We start from the raw sequence: 14,809 nt of genomic DNA on the forward strand, positions 1-14,809 counted from the left end.
GTCAAAATCCAAGTTGATTCAGCCAATGCTGAGTCTGGATTATGTGGAAAGAGGTACACTGACTGCACTACCTTTCAACAAGCTCATTTTGCATGACGGACAGTGATCTATGTAAATGGCACAGCACTCTGAATTTTACCATGGAGTCATCTTAAATAACATTATCCTGGAGCATAATAAATTTGACTTGCAAATACTGTGATGTTGTGGTTTGAGCACTGGACTATGGCTCTGGAGACCAGGTTTGATTCTACACTCAGCCCTGGAAACCTACTGGGTGACCTTGGGTAAGTCACACACTCTCAACCCCAGAAAATCCCATGATAGGTTCACCTTAGAGTTGCCATAAGGGAGAACCAACTTGAAGGCACAAAACGACAGTGATGCTGAGGCAAGGCACTCATTGAGACAGGAATGTAGAAGTGTACTATGTTCTGACACTGGATAACATCAGGGCTTAACTGAGGTTTGCCAAGGTTCAAATCCAAACAGGTAAAATGCTAAGAAGAATTATCTCTGACCACACAGGGAACAAGTCCATCACCACAGAGTTACATGAGCCCATGCAAACCTAAGTACACAAAAGATGATAGGAGAGAGCAACATCCAGTAATCTTAAGCCACACATCTTGTATTTTAAAAACAAAATACTGGGTTTTATATGCTCCATGGAAATTGGTGTGATGGCTAGTGAGAGAGAAGGTACATATTTGAAATTCTGTAATTCATAACCCCAGCCCCACAGTAAAGAGTAGCTGGCCTTGACTCAACATGTAAGAAAACATAAGGTAGGAAGGGGTTAAGCCATTCTCTATATGTGAAATGGTGCTCAGTGTTGAAGAACAGTCCTGTTCACAGCTATGAGGTAAAATGCAGATACATCCATGTAACTGACTTGATTGTGGTGTTCTTCACAAGAACGTCACAAACCAAATCAACATGTATCACTGCTTAGTCATGATACATCACATTACCAGCAAAGGAGAAAATGAAATGGGAAAAATATATAGTTGAGAAGTTTCCGGAAGAGTGCTTTAATAGCGTCAAATCATGATTTCTTTGATGGGTGCTTGAGCAAGCCTTTTCCAATTTTCACATTGTATTCCCATGACTCCATAAGTCCACTATAGGAAGCCCACGGGCCATTTTGCCTCTTAAAAGTTCCACTGGTTTGGTTATTCTCTTTTTAAGAACCCACTCACCATAACTTTCAAGCAGTTTAGGATCTTTTACTCCAGCGCAAGGAAAATGTTCACTTGTTTGTCCATGGAAGCTGAAATTGCTCTTGAATGTTTAAAAGCAAATGCTCTTGCATTGAAAGCAGATGACAATCCTGTGTAATCTTCTAAATCAGCCTACTATGGAAGCTGATGTTTTCAGAAGCATGGGGCTGTTCCTCAGAGCAGGCCTAGCAAGTCCCACATATATTCTCCATCTCCAAAGAATCTTCTTGAGCAGAGAATAAGGATTCACCCTCCAAATATAAACTATTAGATTGAAAGAAAAATCTGAGTTGTCATTTTTATTACAGAACTATTACAGAAGTATTTTTCTTTGCTGTCTGGATAATGGTTCACATTCATTATTCTGTGCCAAGAACCTAGGTTTTCCCAACCCTCTCTATTGTTTCGTTCATATTCCTCATTCCATAATGGATGTGAATGAAACACCCTCCACCGTTATTCTTGTTTGTAAAATTTAGTCTCAAGAGTGTGCTAGAAAGAATTAGTGAATCCTGTGTTCTGTTATCCTGTTCTGGGAACACAAGAACTAAAATTTTATATTATGTAGGGTAAATAAGATGTAACAGTGGCATCATCCTGTTATTGTGAGGTTTGTGCTTTTGAGCCAAAGTCCTTTTAGGCAAGTTGGCAATGATACAGGGGTAGAGCAGAGATGCTGAACTCTTTTCCTTCCTGTTCTTCCCCAAATTACAGTACCTTTTTCACAGCCACTTCTTTTCTGGGGCTGCTTCCAGTCTCAGAACCTTGTCAAGAGGAAATAATACCGACGGGATACTTTGCCAGGAAAGGTTCAGCAACCCACCCACTTGTCTATAGTGCAGCTGTCACTCCTTCACCTTACTTCACAGAAATTTGTCAGCAGTCAGATTCTAACCTGCAAATCTGTTAACATCATGTTCAGTTTACTCTCTCTTCAGATATACAACTTGCATCAAGAATATTTTTAGCAGACAACTTTGACATAAAAAGTGGAATTCCTTTCCTTTCTATGTGTCTGTGCAGATGTGCTCATGCACTGGAAAAAATAGGGACACTTGCAACAACATGACTCACAGTGAAGTTTGCTTCTTATCTTAGAATTCTCAGAGTGAAGTGAAGGAGACTCCCTGTTACTTACTCAACCGCCTTGGGGAGCCTTTAGCTACTGTTAGTATTTTCTTCATTGGAAAGAAGGAGCAGGAGAAGAAAGAACTGGTGTCTGAAAGGCTCATCACTGTGTCATCACTGAAATGCTCCTCCTTGCCATGGAAGCAGTCAGGCTCTCAGGATTTAACAACACAGTTAGAGAGAGACACAGGAATCATGGACTCAGTGCTAAGGCTTTTGTTCAAGACTGGGGAACTGGAAGCCTTACAGGTGTTGTTAAACTCTAGTTCCCATCAGACCCACTCAGCATGGCTACCAGTGAAAACTGATGGTGAGGTAGAAACCTTGGTGGTGCCATGGTTAAATGCAGCCACTCACAGCCACAACATTGTGGGTTCAATCCCAGCCAGGGCTCCAGGGTCCATTCAGCCTTCAATCCTTTCATGGATCAGTAAAATGAATACCCAGCTTGTTGGGGACAATTAGCCTACATACTGTAAACCACTTAGGGAGTGTTAATTCACTGATAGGCAGTGAATTAACACATCCCAAGCCTCCTTTTGCCCATACAGTAAGGCATATGATAGAATGCCATGTATTCTCCACAGCCTCTCCTTCTCTGAGCTGCAATCTTTTCATGTAACTCTTCATTGTAGAGCTCCAAGGCCTTACCTTATCTTCTGCTGCAGGGCTCTCTCACTTCCCATATATAGTATGAAGTTTCTGAATGAGAAACATCTTGTCTTCTCCTTCCTGGAACAGAGATATTTAAGATGAGTAACAGGAAAGTGCTAGTGATGTTAGGGATAGACCATAAGGGTGAAATTCATATAATCTACATTCACTTGATTTTTAATCTGTTGTTGAAAGCATCAGTGCAAGAGGTATTTGTTTGTTTTTTACTGTTACTGAAATGCCTCACAACTACAGCTGGCAGAATCTGCGCCAAGAGGATTTAAACACTGCACAAATCCAACATGGAAAGTGCCTTGTACCTGTAGTGGAAGGTACCACCAAGTGCATCCCTGCTGCAGTATTTCTGCTATGTGCAGTTGTTGGACTGCAGCCATTTACTTTTGTTCCAATAAAACCCAAGGTTTGAGAGCTTGATGTTCTGTAGTTCTCAGTGACAGACTGGCCCTGTTTTGCATTTAGCACTCACGTTGGCAATCTGCTCCTTCAGGAGAGTGATGATTCTACGTTGACCCTTCACTACTTGAATGTTGAGGTAGATCACAGCTCTGCAGATCATAAGGGTGTAGAATATAAAGATTATGTTGAGGAGTTGAGCGACACATGCTCAAAAAAAAACAAAAACCCAATGTGCACATCAAAAAGGCTGAATGGATCACCAACAGAAATAATGTTTCAATCTGAATTCTCACACAGAGAACACAGGAAGGCAGTGTTCCCCAGATACTGAGTACACCTAAAATACTCATTTGGATTAGTATTTCAGATTCTCAGCCACTGTGAGCTACATGAAGGCTATTCACATAAGCTTGTATAACTGGACATAAAGCTACACTATGATGAGAAGAACCAAATATGGATTTTTAGAACAGCCTAGGTGGCACTGAGCAGACTTTGGGTTTGCAGGATCTACTTAGGTTTTCAAGAACTCCCAGGATCCACCAGCCCAAACCAAGTACAAAATAGTGGATGAGGAAGGTGGGAAAGGAATTGTACAACACCCTGAGCAAATATTTGGTTGGTTTACAGCACTAAGAATATGAGTTCACTCAGAGATCAATCATGCCTTGTTCCCCTCAAACCTTGAGCATTCCAATATAGGAGGGGTATGGCAAGGATTTTTTTTCTGAATTTTTGTTGTGTGAAAGTTGGAAACACTTGCTGTGCTATTGCAAACCATTCCTATCAGTAGATCAAGATCTACTCTGTTCTTGACCTTTGGCATTAACTGTACAGGCGAAAAGCTTAAAGTATGCACTTATCTTCTATTTACTGGCAATACTTCCTGTGTCAGTAAGAAAAACTTGTTTTTAGCAAATTCTTATCTAATTAAAATCTGCCACCAAAAACCAAACAATGACCTACAGATTGGAAATGATCAATATACATCCCTATCCCCTAAAAAGGAGACACAAAAGATTGCAGTAACTACAGGATTATTGCATTAATTTCCCACACAAGCAAAATCACACTCAAAATTATGTAGCAAAGGCTCCTTCCATATATGGGACAAGAAATGCCAGAAGTGCAAGAAAAGGATGAGGTTCTAGGGACCCACTGGTCTAGGGACCACTGGGTTCAGGAAAGGAAGAGGCTCTAGGGATCACATATGCTGGATAATGGCATACACCAGCGAATTCCAGAAGAAAATCAGCATATACTGTGGGTCTTTGTTATCCACTGGGGTTTGGTTCCAGGATCCCCCGTGGATAACAAAATTCGTGGATGCTCAAGTCCCATTAAATATAATGGCAGAGCAAAATGGTGTCCTTTATACAAAATGGGAAATTAAGGTTTACTATTAGGAATTTATACTTTTTTGGAATATTTTCAAGCCGTGGATGCTTGAATCCATGGATAAAAAATCTGTGGATAAGGAGGGCTGACTGTACTGTCTAGACTACAGCAAAGTCTTTGACTGCACAGATCATGAAAAACTATGGGTTGCTTTTAAAGAACTAGTAAATTTGATTGTACCATCGAATGAGGTGTGCCATCAGAAAGGCTACCATTAGAAAAATATTGAGAAACAGAATTGTCTCCAACTGGAACAGTAGCCAAAGGCAAGGCTGCATTCTATCACCCTATTTATACAGCTTGTATGCAAAAAATGTCATATGCATAGCAGGCTTAAATTCAGAGGAAGGAGGAGTGAAGATCAGAGGAAGCAATATCAACAGTCTAAAATATGTAGACGACACCATACTACTAGCAGAAAATAACTAAGACTTGGAACAATTACTAAAGGCAGACAAAGAATAAAGTGCAAAGCAGTGCTTACTGCTCAACATTAAGAAAAGAAAAATAATGACCACAGAGGACTGACATAAATACAGTATGGACAATGAGGAAATTGAAATAATTAAAGATTTCCTATAATTTGGATCAATCATTGATTAGAATTTAAATTGTAGTTATGAATTGAAAAGAACACTAGGACTGGGAAGGACAGCTATGGAAGAACTAGACACAATGCTGAAGTGTAAAGATATAACATTAAATACTAAAGTAAAGATTGTCTAAACCACTGTGTTTCACATCACCATGTACAAATGTGATAGCTAGACAGTGAAGAAAAATGAACGTTGGTACTTACGTTCATTTCCAGCAGACGAGGGTCCTAGCATCCTGTATTCTGGGTTAAGCTCCTCATATTTGCTCCTGTAGGCAGGGATGTTTATCACACTATACTCTTAAAGTGCTACTATTCCACTTTGACTCCTGTAGCTGCCTCCTGTTGCATTCTGGGATTGGCAGTTTTAAAAAGGGGTATTTAGAATTCTCAGGCAGAGAACTTCTCTGCCTGAGAATTCTAAATACCCCTCCTTAAAACTGCCAATACCAGAATGCAACAGGAGGCAGCTACAGGAGTCAAAGTGGAATAGTAGCACTTTAAGAGTATAGTGTGATAAACATCATGGACAACAAACAAAAGACCGGCCCCTGTATAGGGATGAGCTAACCCCCCTGGGCCTCAGTCAATAACAAGCCAAGCAACTAGTAAGGTAAATCAAGGAACTGAACTTTAGTAACATCAGCTAAGGGTTAACTAGAACACCTTAGAAAAAACTAGTCCAAGAACAAACAAGAACTCAGAAAAACCAATCTAGCAACAACAAGAAGAACAAGGCAGGTCCACCAACAGGTAGACAGGGTCAGAGGCCTCAGGCAGCACCCGGGTGGGCAGGATGCTAGGACCCTCTTCTTCTGGAAATGAACGGGTAAGTACCAACGTTCGTTTTCCCAGCAGACAGGGTCCTAACCTCCTGTATTCTGGGATTTACAAAAGCCCTCTCGAACTGGGAGGGAAGTGCTGCTAGGAGACTGTGGCCCCCGACACAATCTGTTGGAGGACCCTCCTTACAAATGACGCCTCTGCAGACTGAGACACGTCCGGTTTGTAATGTCTTATGAAGGTCGAAGGCAACTTCCATGTGGTCGCCCTGCAAATGTCTGACAGGGAGGCACTAGTGGCCAGGGCCGCAGAGGTCAATGCACTCCTGGTTGAGTGCGCCATCACCCCCTCGGGTGGAGTGAGATCAAGAGTTCGGTAGCTCTCTTGAATACTAGACCTGATCCACCTACTCAGAGTCGAGGCAGATACCTTGCACCCCAAAGAGCCCGGGAGAAAGGAAATGAACAACGCCTTGGATGGCCTGAAGGTTGAAGTCCTCTTGATGTAGATTTTGAGGGCTCTGCGCACATCCAATGTGTGCCAGGTCTTTTCCAAGTCCTTCTTAGGATCGGGGCAGAATGAAGGCAGGAGAATGTCTTGCGATACCTGAAAGGCTGAGTTGACCTTAGGCGTGAAGGTAGGGTCTGGATGAAGGCACATTGAGACTGGCCTAAAAATACACAAGTCTTTACATACTGACAGGGCCCCAGCTCTGACACCCGTCTGGCGGAGGTAATGGCCGTGAGGAAGATGACCTTGAGGGAGAGGTGTTTGCGGGAGGCCTCCCGAAGGGACTTGATTGGCCCAACCGTCAGCGCCTTTAAGACCGTGTTCACGTCCCAAGATGGAAATGTATGAAGGCTGAGGGGTCTCCCGGCTGAATGAACTGCTGATTAAGGAGTCATGAAATGGGAACAGAGGGCTTGGCAAGGATAGCCCTCTGGTATCTAATTTCGATGAGAGGATTTTCTCCACAAAAAGGATCTGTCAAAGGAAAACAAACCTAAATTTTAAATAGTATAGTGGGCCCTCGATATGTACTGGAGTTGGATTCAGGACTTTGCATGGATACCAAATCCATGGACGCTCAAGTCACATAAAATATAATGGCATAGTAAAATGGAATCTCCTATATAAAATAGTAAAATCACAGTTTGGTGTTGTTGTTTTTCTGTTTCTGTTTTTTGCTTTTTTGTTTTTTGGAATACACACACACACACACACACACACAAGCTGTGGGCATATAGGTGGCTGGTGTAAGTCTATGGTATATTAAATCTGAGCACATGTGCTAGCAGAAAACAAGGCATAGGCACTAGGAAGTCCATTTTCTCAGCCTCAGAAGGCAGTGGACAATGGCATTGTTTGGACCAGACCTTGAAAACCCAGTCAGGGATAAGACACTCACCCACACAGCAGCTAACCTTATAACAATAAAATCATAGAATCATGGAGCTGGATGAGACCACAAGGGCCATGAAGTCCAACCCCCTGCCATGCAGGAAATCACAATCAAAGCATGCCCAACAGTATGCAAAGGAATCTTGTAGCACCCTGAGACCACTAAAAGAGATTGGCAGCATGAATCTTCATGACCTTGAGCCCAACTCATCATATGCATGATAGAACTTGTTACAATAGGCCTATCCAGGGCAGGGAGCAGTTGACTGGCAAGCCCATCAGCAGGCATTCTTATTTAAAATGTTACTATCTAGACAAGGTAAGAGGTAATTGTGATCTTTGTGGTAGATTCCTCAGGGCTCTGTAGGATGTCTGAATGGGATTTGAAGCAACCCCTTAGCAGAAAAACCTGATTATATTGTTTTAAAACACTCATGGAGGAAGGGGGGTTCCCCCCCCCATGGAGAGGAGGCTGTTTGTCTGTTTGTTTTTGATAAGGATTTTTCTTAGCCCCCTGTATTGTGAGAACCATCTCATGGAAGAAACTGTATTTTTTTTTTTAGTTTCTTCCCTTTAGCAGACATCTCTCCTATGAAAAAAGGGAAGGAGAGGAGAGCTACCTCTCCTGAGGCTAGCTGACTGAGGTTCCCTGTGTTTTATAACAGGAACATAACCCTTTTGCCACTAAAGTAGAGCTTGGTTGGTCACCTTAAATCCAGTGATGGTGAACCTTTTAGAGGCCAAGTGCCCAAACTGCAACTCAAAACCCACTTATTTATTGCAAAGTGCCATGTCCCTCTGGCTTTCCAGTAACAAACTCTAGCAAACTCTGTACTGGGATGATGGTACATGTGCCCACAGAGAGGGCTCTGAGTGCCACCTCTGGCACGCGTGCCATAGGTTCGCCATCACTGCCTTAATCCAATATAACTATCACCTCATATAAGATGTTTTTACCAAAGATTCTCAATGCGTGTAAGCATTAGAGGTCTGCTGAGTGACCAGAGGCCTTCTCCTTGTTTGAGTCACCCTGTTTATTAGCATTTAAATGAATCTGTATTGTTAAAGCTTATGCTCTTAATGAGAAGTGCTATGGCTGATAACATTTTGCACAATGGAGGTAGAACCATCTTATGTCTTAGGCTGTTCCAGCTAAGGCAAAAAGGCTCTGGTCCTAATGGAGACAGGGATGGAGGCCCATGAGGAAGGAAGAAAAGTCATCATGTTGGCTTATGGCTAGCCCCTTCCCTTGTTGAATTAGTTTCCAGGCATCTTCTCTGGCCTGGAAAAAAGAGAGGGGGGTGAGCAGAAACAGCACAACTCAAACCTCATGGGCTAACAGTAATAAAATGAACACCAGAAAAAGTTAACCAGTATCTCTTGTAAATCTGAGCCCTCAGACCTGTTGCTGTGGGGGCTCTCCCCTCCTTTATTTGCCCCATCAAGGGAGGCTGCCTGGGCAGTAGCTTCTTCCAAGCACTGAGGAAACTGCTCTTAAGTTAGCAGTGACTGAAGACCATTTGTAACCATGGGTAGATAGCTGCATATGGCCTGTAGTGTAGCCCTGATACTCATAGGACACTTTGTTTTATTTATGTTTGAGACAGCCCCAACTTCAAGCTGGGGTTTACAAGCTTAGCCCTTATTATCTCAGGCAGGCTTTATAGTAACCTGGCTGCATGATAGAAGCTAGCTTGGTCCTCAACTCCCTTCCCTCTTGCATAGGTAGCTGGGAAGAGCAGAGAGGCTGCTGTGGGACATGGCTCTACATTTACCAGAGGTATGTCTGTGTCCAGAGAAAGGATAATCTCTGATGGAAAGGAGAGGCCAAGCGCTCAAGCTGTTCTCTCAAGAGTGCCATAATTTAGGGCAGCCAAACACAGTTGGGGTGAAGGGAACTCTCCACCCATGATATCCACAAGTGGTTTCCTCCTTTTTGTTGTTGTAATTTTTGGGGAGAGAACACAGGAGGATTTGTATCCATGTGCTCTCTCATAGAATCCTTGGGTTGGAAGAGACCCCAAGGGCCATCCAGTCCAACCCCATTCTGCCATGCAGGAACTCTCAATCAAAGCATACCCAATAGATGGCCCTCCAGCCTCTGTTTAAAAGTGGGTGGCAGAGGCCATGCTCTCTCTGGGGAGGACATGAAGCCACTTTGTGCTTTTTTGTGGGATGCTCTGTGGCAGCCAAAAAAGACCATTTTAGAGTTGGAAGCTTCAGCTCCTGCTGGGCCAAGTCCAGCTTCCTTTACAGCCATGCGGCTGTACAACATAGAGGAGGAGTCCTCTGCCTCCTTACACACCATCTCATTATAAGAATTCAAAAGGAATGTGCAGGAGCCCTGGCAACACCACCATGTGTTTCCCAGTCTGCAAAAGGATCCCCCCACACCTGTTGGGGTCCTGGGTGCCATTGGAGCCAGAGATGAGAAGGAAGGGGGAGACCAAGGGTTTATGCCCCCATCTGTCCTCCTGGCAGAGTCCCAAACCTTATGCCAGGCATAGTGCCTGCAATGGCCATGGCAGAGGCCTCATGGCAATGACTGCCCTGAGCGAGGGCATTAGATCTGGCAACGGTTCCTTGCTTGCTAGAGAGAGAGGGCCCCTGGTACTCACCTCTTCTCCTGTGTCTTCTGGCTGGCTTGCTCTCTGACCTTGGCCGTTTCAGGCTGGGCAGAGGTGATGCAGAGAAATCCTTTGCCATGGCTTTTGGCTGGCCTGTCCTCTGAACTCTGGCCCAAATGGGCTGAGCAGAGAAGCTGAGAAGGGAAGTTTCCATGACTTCTGGCCAGTTTCCTCACTGATCCCTGGCCTTAAACAGGCTGGGCAGAGGTGATGTGGAGAAACAGAGACATGGAGGGGAAACCCCTCACCATCTGTTCCCAAGCCTCCCATGTGCTGCAATGCTGTTTGCAGAAATCTCCTGTGCTCCCACCATGAAAGGGGGGCAGCTTTGGAGGAGAGGGAGAGTCATTGGCAAAGCCAAGACCTTTCTCCAATCCTGGGAGCACTTGCCATATTAAGTCTTTCTTCATGCTTCCAAGGCAGCAAGAGAAACAAAGAGAAGGACTGGAATGGCTGTAGTGAAGAAGCTGCAGAGCAACAGCAAACACATCCCAATGGGTCTCCCTCTAAAGCCAGCTCCCTCTGTTGAGCCGGCAGACTCTGAGCTAGGGAAGCCTAAGCTAAGGATGACCCTTAGCCAGTGCTCTTGGGGTCCTCTGCCATAGCCACCACCAAGGAAGGGGGGAAAGGCAGGAGAGAGGAGAAGAAGGGAAGGCCAAGAAAACTCTCAAACCACTTTCGGAGAAAGGAAAAACTTCGCTGGCTTGAAGAGACACATCCTGCTAGGAGCTTAGGCAGGAACAAGATTGAGGCCCAGGGGGGTTAGCTCCTCCTTATATAGGGGCCGGTCTTTTGTTTATTGTCCCTGCCTACAGGAGCAAATAGGAGGAGCTTAACCCAGAATACAGGATGCTGGGACCTTGTCTGCTGGGAAACTGATAGAAACAAAATCAACGCATTTGAGATGTGGTGCTAGAGAAGTATACTGTAGATGGCTAAAAAGACAAATAAAGTTCTAGAAAAAATTCAAACCTGAAATCTCTCCAGAAGCCCAGATGATTGAAGACCGTACGAAGGCTGTTTTAGTCCGGACTCCCCCTGCAGATACCAAAATTTGTGGGACCTCAAGTCCCATTGTTCCCAATGGTGGCACCTGCACGTAACCACACCACCATTAGGGACAGCCCCAATTGTCCCCAGTGGCGGCGCATGGATGCAGCTGAACCACTATTAGAGACAATGGGAAAGGGTTTACCTGAAGTCCTGTTGTTTCTAATGGCGGTGTGGTCGCGTGCATGCACCACTACTGGGGACAACAGGGGCTGTCTCTAATGGCAGTGGAACCATGTGCACACAACGCCATTGGGGACAATGGACAGCTTGCCATTTGCAGATGCTTAAATCCGCGAATGGCAAGTCTGTGGATACGGAAGTCCCACTGTAACTGCCAAACTACTCTCTACATTCTACACTGTGATAAGAACACTGTCTATGACTTTTTAGATGTAAACAAATAATGGAATTCTTTCAACTTACAGCAAAATGCCAGAGATTAAAAACAGGAAAAAGCTATTTTGAATCAGATGCTGATGAATCCAAGTAAACCAGGTGAGATTTGGGTTGGATTGCTCCAACTCCACTACCCATGTTTTCCCAGAATCATAGATGGTCTCAAATGTTTGAAAAGGTCCACACATCTCTGAAGGTTTCACTCTGGAAAGACAAAGACCAGATGAGATCAAAGGACTAGCCAAGAGAAGTGCTATTCTACTTGGCACAGTTAATAAACACATCATTATCCCTGCTATTTACCAAAATCATGGTACTATTGCTTATGCACAAAAAGCAGTAGCACCCACACATAAGAGAGAAGCGTCATCAGACCTGGATGGAATCCAAAGATTAATACAGAGAGGAAAATGAAGGGGACCCCTTCCAATAGCCATACGGGGTCTGAAAATACTCTGTAGTCAGAAAATGCAGATTGACTTTTGTTGGGAGAAAAACAGAAAACTAGGTGGTAGAATGAATGTAATGGAGTATCCTAGGGGAGGGCATGGTTGATTCACTGATACAGTGAACAGGATAACTCCATGCTATAGCATTTTGTTGAAGATTCTACTTGTATATTAACCAGTGTTGCCAAGTTCTTAAAGTAGTAAAAAAAAAAGAACAATGAAATCCATGGCATACAGGGTTGACAATCAGGAAATGGCTATTAACAAGTTTATGTTCTACCTAAATACCTAATGAAAACACAGATTTCAGTTAACCTAGCCATATATTTCACTGTAAAATCAATTCCACATTAATAAATTATGATTTTCTATTTTTATGAAGGGCCCACAGCCCAAAATAAAGGACTTTTGACATTTTGTTCAGTATATATAAAAAATAAAAGTTTTCCAACCATCAAATAGGTAAACTGATAGAGTAGTCTTAGGGTTGCCATAAGTCAGAAATGACTTGAAGGGAAGCAACAACAAGTGATGGTGGAATTAATTTAGCAATAGAGAAAGCATGCCATGCATGTCACTATGGGCCATTGGAAAAGAGGTAAAGACCTTTAAATACAGAAAGGTATGGGATGAGGGATTGAAAGTATTCCTTGTAAAGCAAGGAAGGCTTTATGACACATTCTTCAAGGGAACAAGAAATGCCGTGTTAAAAAGCATACTATGATAGTCTGGCATGCCACCTTGAATCTTGGGCTGGGAGAAAAGCGGGATGTCAAATGAATAAACATACAGGGATGCCAGCTCACCATAGCAGAGGTTTGATTCAGACATTATTGACCTAATAGCAGGCCACAACCTCAAACAGTTTCAAGTTCTGCTAAAGGAGAGACAATTCAGACTGGTAATGGTGCCTTTTTTGGCAGCTTTGCAGCAGAGGTGGGAAACCTCTGGCCCACCAGAGGTTTTGGCCTACAGAACCCATGGTCCTTTACTACTCAACATGCTTGTTTGGTTCTCCACCCCACTATACAGTAAAAAGGAAGGGAAAGGTCCAAAATAAAATAAATTTGTAGGATAGTTTTACAAAAGAGGGTTTCAGTGATCACAAAACCAGTAACACATTATGACTAGAAGGCAGATGCGGCAGGTGACATTTGCACTGAAAATCTACTCACGCCCATATGGTGTAGGAGAGGAATATGGAGGCACCCAGGAACGAAGGGAAGCACAACAAGGTGATAAAGATGGTGTTCATGTGAGATGCACGCCAGGGTTTACTAGGAGACTGACAATTTCTCATCAAGCTGGCCTAGGAGGGAAGAATATGGAACACTGGAATTAGATCACCTCTAAATGAAATTACCATTGGTCACACAGACACCATACTTGGCTGCTCTGCATACCTGTTAAAGAGTAACACACACCTAGACCACTGCATTAGTTAAAACAACCTTGTGGTGATTCTGGATGGGGAAATTCACCAGTACAGGTTAAGCGCCTCTTCTCTTTGTCATTGCATCTCTGCTCAGAAGTGCAGCTCATCGAGGTTGCTTTTCATTAAAACAACAACAACAACAACAACAAGGTTTTACTACAAAAGCTCTCCTCAGCATACACAAAGCTGCCAAGGACTTCTGATGGATTTTTACTTCCTTTAATTATCTTCTAGGAAGATCCTAAGGTATTCTTCTTCCTGTTCAACATATTTTTTTCCTACCCTGATTCCTTGGTCTCACAACATACTAGTCATTTCTATAATCCTTCCTTCTGCTCACATAGGCTGCTTGGCTGCAGTGGAAAAGGCATTACCTTCTTAATATAAAACAAGAGCAGCAACTTGATGATTTGAACAGCGGGGAGGAGTGGGGCAAAGAAGACCCCCAGCCTAGAAAAAGAAAAGAGAGATGGCTATTATTAGATAAATTAAGCTGTCCTTTCCTCAGCTTGAGAAAGACTGCCAGGTTCTAGTTTTTGAAGAACCTGAAATGCTTTGGAAAGGGGAGGGAGGGAGGGACGGATGGAGGAGGACAGAAGAAATGACAGGAACAGAGATGGGGTGAGGTGCAGGGTCCAGTGACAGAATAGCTGTGTTGACACTGAGTGCTTACGCTATCTACATGTATTTAGCACAACAATCTGATAGTCTAAAAGAAAAACAAAATAAAACACAAAACTGAGAATATACTCATTGACCACTCGAGCAGCTTAGAACATACACTTGTTAATTTTTTAGCTTCCACTGGACTCTTAACCAAATATTTTCAGGCATCTATCTATTGCACTGTAGAATAAAACTGATTTTAAAACCTGTCAGGAAAAAAAGTCTTGTTCAATTTTGAATTCCATATTTGACTCTATATTTGTATTGTACTTTGTGAATGCACAACTCTACTTATAGATTATCCTCACCAGTTGAAATTATCACAGATGAAGATATATGTGTAACCTATTGGTCTGGGCAATCTAGTGTAGCTGGGTGTTATAGGCAGTGCTATGGACTGTGTTCTAAGCTATGCACCAAAAGCTTTGGAGGAAAAAACCAGAACAGGCATAAATCATTCTGAAATTTTACACAGGTAGCTTCTCTCTTTTAACCAATACACAGCCAGCTGATATACCATCTGTTTCCCCTTCCTAGAAAGCTTGGAACTTTCTGCTATCATTTACGTTTCTGTAACCACAAGG

The 14,809-nt window shown here is 43.2% G+C and overlaps 1 protein-coding gene across 3 annotated transcripts in view; it reads right to left on the reverse strand.

The window, feature by feature from the left end:
- Positions 1 to 610: 610 nt before the first annotated feature.
- The window catches only part of TMC6 (transmembrane channel like 6), a 45,638-nt gene continuing 31,439 nt past the window's right edge, over positions 611 to 14,809 (reverse strand). For all 3 annotated transcript variants that reach the window (XM_089538535.1, XM_089538544.1, XM_089538524.1), the window contains 6 exons: positions 13,934 to 14,009; positions 13,300 to 13,433; positions 11,703 to 11,879; positions 3,493 to 3,571; positions 3,003 to 3,083; positions 611 to 1,487 (listed from right to left, as the gene is read on the reverse strand). In XM_089538535.1, coding sequence (XP_089394661.1) covers positions 3,027 to 3,083; positions 3,493 to 3,571; positions 11,703 to 11,879; positions 13,300 to 13,433; positions 13,934 to 14,009 — 523 coding nt within the window. In that variant the 3' untranslated portion in view covers positions 611 to 1,487; positions 3,003 to 3,026. The remainder of the gene's footprint in view (positions 1,488 to 3,002; positions 3,084 to 3,492; positions 3,572 to 11,702; positions 11,880 to 13,299; positions 13,434 to 13,933; positions 14,010 to 14,809) is intronic.

Source organism: Sceloporus occidentalis, unplaced genomic scaffold, assembly GCF_023333645.1.
Source record: "Sceloporus occidentalis isolate IW3139 unplaced genomic scaffold, rSceOcc1.0.p SCAF_1, whole genome shotgun sequence".
Classification (NCBI taxonomy): Eukaryota; Metazoa; Chordata; class Lepidosauria; order Squamata; family Phrynosomatidae; genus Sceloporus; species Sceloporus occidentalis.